General features: G+C 30.5%; 1 protein-coding gene across 1 annotated transcript in view; it reads left to right on the forward strand.

The window, feature by feature from the left end:
• Nucleotides 1–4,139, forward strand: part of KATNBL1 (katanin regulatory subunit B1 like 1) — a 44,924-nt gene that overhangs the window by 30,652 nt on the left and 10,133 nt on the right. The window contains exons 5-8 of the mRNA XM_011354858.2: nt 3,057–3,175; nt 3,437–3,487; nt 3,580–3,669; nt 4,019–4,108. Coding sequence (XP_011353160.1) covers nt 3,057–3,175; nt 3,437–3,487; nt 3,580–3,669; nt 4,019–4,108 — 350 coding nt within the window. The remainder of the gene's footprint in view (nt 1–3,056; nt 3,176–3,436; nt 3,488–3,579; nt 3,670–4,018; nt 4,109–4,139) is intronic.

The following is a 4,139-nucleotide window of genomic DNA, read 5'->3' on the forward strand; positions in this document are numbered from 1 at the left end:
TGGCCTATTAAATTGTTTTATTTAAAGACTTTTAAAGATCTTTATGTTGTTCTTTTTCATTTAAGAAAATCAATTCTTTTTATAGAACAGTTGGACAAGCTGTGAAAAGCCCGGATAAACTACGTAAGGTGATCTATCACAGAAAGAAAGTTCATCATCCTTTTTCAAATCCTTGTTACAAAAAAAAACAGTCCCCTAGAAGTGGGGGCTGTGACATGGCAAATAAAGAAAATGAACTGGCTTGTGCTGGCCACCTGCCTGAAAAATTATACCATGATAGTAGAACATATTTGCTTAACTCCAGAGATTCTGGTTCTTCACAGACAGAAAGCCCATCATCAAAATATAGTGGGTTTTTTTCTGAGGTAAGTAATTTTATAAACTTAACTCTACTCTTGTTTATTCGGTTGGGTTTTTTTTTTCTTTGCCATATACTGCTAGCAGAGTAATTTGTCACCTAGTGAGATTTGAGTGATTGTAACTCCTTGAGGCTTTCCAAATTAACCAAATTTGAATCAATAGCTTATTCCATTTCTCTAAGTTAGTAATATCTGAGATGGATTGAAATGATTGACAAGCTGCTGAATGGCGGGCAGGCCAGTAGAGATTAAAGGAAGGGAAAAGAAGTCCTGCCTAAAATGTGGTCCACCAAAGCCAGTTATGCAGGCACATTTTGTCTGGCTCTCAAAATTGCCTAGTAGAAGCTTTGTTTCGGCAAACCTGCTATGTGCTGCTCCTCAGGCTCAGGCAAAATTAGTTGTTTGAATAGGCTCAAGGGAATTTGAGGGAAGGTGATAAAAACATTCTAAAACTAGATTGTTATGATGGTTTCACAACTCTATAAATCGATTAAAAATAATTGAATTATATACTTTTAATGGGTGAGTTTTATGGTATATAAATTATACCTCAAAAAAGCTATTTTTTATAAAAATGGTCATTTGAAGGAATGGTTTGTCAAAATTTAGAAACACACATGAGTTTATAATAACAATTATTACATGTTTATTGTATACGTTTCAGAAAATAAACCCAAAAGAAAAAATTATCTGTAATCTCAACATTTGGAAATAACAGCATTAAATTTTTTTTGTATCTTTTCTGTATACGTTACATATTATTTGATAACTTGATGTTTAATAAATTTAGATGTGTTTCCATGTGATTAAATAACACTTTACAAATTTTTAATAGATACATAACATTACATTGTTTGAATGTACCTTAATTTCTTTAACTATGATTTGGTAAACTTAGTATTATTTCTCTCTGACATGACAGCTTAAATAGCATTTTCTATGGCATAAAAGCAGGAAAAAAATTTTAATTAAAATGGTCATAAGCATGTATAGGTGAATGAAGATGAGCATCATGTTTAGGATAATAATTACAAGTAAATAAGATGAAAGGAAGGTAGAAAATAAAGTTTATTAACTAAAACCATAATGAAATTATACAAAAAAGAATCTTCTTGCTAGTGAAGACGTTCTTGTAAAAATTAGATCCTGGAGTAATAGAAAATTAGTATTGCCAGGAGAGTGAAGGAAGTGTGTACAGTATCTGTGAGAAAAGAGGAAGCAAGGAGAATTTGGTTTAATAATGAATTATCATGGACCCTGGAGAATAGGATGGTAACTAAACTTCAGTGTTAAAGAGAATCACTATCATACCAATTCTTTCACAAATATTTATTGAGGGTTCCGTACTGTGTAATGCATTCTAAAGGCTCTATGGAAATAGATTGGTGGGTGAAAAACAGACACTGCCCCTACTTTTGTGTAGTTATAGAAGTGATGAGGCTAATACTAATCAGATAATTATAAAAACTGCATACCTTAAAGGAAAAGAATATGTGACTATCTAACCCAGAAATCTGGCTTTGATTGGAACCTAGGTTGGTTCTTCAGTTGAACTGAGGGAATAAATATTTTGACTGCAAATGCATTTTTAAAAAAAATTTCAGTCGTGCATTTGATTTAGTGTAAGACACAGTGTAAGACATTTTTTTCAAGGCCATCTTTTTACTTTGCTTTCTGATTTACAAGCCTTAGCCTCACACTTAACTAATACATTTATTGAATGCTCTTTTGTTGTTTCAGAACCTTTTTCCTGATTGACTAGTGCTTGCTCTAAAAAACCCAAATCTAAAAGTGATAATATACTATGTTGTCAAAGTTCAAATCACATAATCTTTGATATAGCTGTTCTAGTTCTAAAATTAACCTTACAGAAGCATTTGTGCAAGTGTATATATTTACATACATAAGGATGTTCATTGCATAGTTTTAATAGGGAAAAACTAGAATTAATCTAAAGAAATTATGATATATAAAGACTGGAGCATAATATAGTTAATTGTTTTTTAAAAATTAGATTGATCTGTGTTTTGACATTGAAAAATCTTTATAATAAGTGAAAAGGCAAGGTTTTCAAAAATATAGATATAATATTTAAATTTCATGTGTATCTAATTTGTCTTTATCTAGAAAATGGTTTGAAAAGATACATATCAGTCTGTTAATGGTGATTATTTCTAGGCAGTAACATTAGCTGTTTTGTGGGCAGGTAGAGAGTATTTACTTTTAGTTTTGTGTAGTTCTACATTTAAACTTCTTACAACAGGAATTCTTGTCTATTATATAGACAAGAATGAATGAATGAATTTAAATAGTTGTCACAGAACTGAATCGTTGTAATTCCTTTCTCATGCTATTCATAGACAATAACTAGCCTATATGTTTACCTTTTCCTTTATGTTATAAATTGAATCCTGGGTTTATAGATAAGCTAAAAATAATTTATTTTACAAATTATTGAGATTTAAAAGAAATATGGTAGCACATAAGAAAAAGTTTTGATAAAAAAAGAAATAGGTTCTAAATTTATTCAAATCATTTGTTTACTATGTTCAAGTGCAGTATTTTTTGTATGGGTGAGTAAAAGGAGTCACCTTTGTATAGTTTTAAAATACGTGTCTACTAGAATAATTTACTTGAAAAAATGGTTTTATATAATTTTCCAATGTTCTTTTTAAGAATTAGATTACTGCCTTGCAGGTTTCTCAGGACCATGAAACAATGGCACAAGTTTTATTCAGCAGGAATTTGAGATTGAATGTAGCTTTAACTTTCTGGAAAAAGAGAAGTATAAGTGAACTTGTAGCTTATTTGGTGAGGTAAGTGTGCCCTTTTATGCTTTTTGTTCAATATAAGTAATTTCCAATGTGCTATCTAGAATTGCCTCTTCTTTTTTATGTTATTACTGGCTAAAATTTTAAACTTCCTATGTTTAGCGTCAGTAGAGAAATAAGGTTTAAATTACATTCATCGCTAGTCGAAAAGTAACCAATAGACAGTTGGATTATTTGCTGAATGAATGAATTTTTCAAAAGCAGTTGATGGTTATCATAGCAGTACTATTCTTTTCGTACTCACAGGATAGAAGATCTTGGAGTGGTGGTGGATTGCCTTCCTGTGCTCACCAATAGGTAAAAAATATTTTTCAGAAAATAAATTAGTTTAAAGAAGGACAAATTATGGCCTGTTCATATTTTTATAACTTACTATTTCTTAATTTCAGTTTACAAGAAGAAAAACAATACATCTCACTCGGCTGCTGTGTAGACTTGTTGCCTCTAGTAAAATCACTGCTTAAAAGCAAATTTGAAGAGTAAGTGCTAATCTGAATCTCCATTTTTGTCTTCCAGTGTTCTTGATTTTGTGCTTTGTGAGTGCATAGCAGTAGATTGAGCTCCATGAGACATACCCGGTTTTTGTTTTCAAGTTGCTTATAGTACAGTTAGGAAAAGAATTTGACTAAGAAGTGACTAAAGAACAATTACAAAAGCATCTATAAACAAGTTACATAAAATACAGTTTTATGAAAGTAGTGAAATAAAAATTTTAAAAGAGGAAAGATCAGTGTATGTATGTGTTTTTTAAGTAGAGGGTAGTATTATTTTTTTGTAAAGGCTTCTTAGATGAAAACACTTTAATTTTGTAACAAAATGTCATTTCAGATATATAATAGTTGGTTTAAACTGGCTTCAAGCAGTCATAAAAAGGTGGTGGTCAGAACTCTCATCTAAAACAGAAATTATAAATGATGGGTGAGTATACCTTTAAAGATAACCATATGCT

Source organism: Pteropus vampyrus, unplaced genomic scaffold, assembly GCF_000151845.1.
Source record: "Pteropus vampyrus isolate Shadow unplaced genomic scaffold, Pvam_2.0 Scaffold19, whole genome shotgun sequence".
Classification (NCBI taxonomy): Eukaryota; Metazoa; Chordata; class Mammalia; order Chiroptera; family Pteropodidae; genus Pteropus; species Pteropus vampyrus.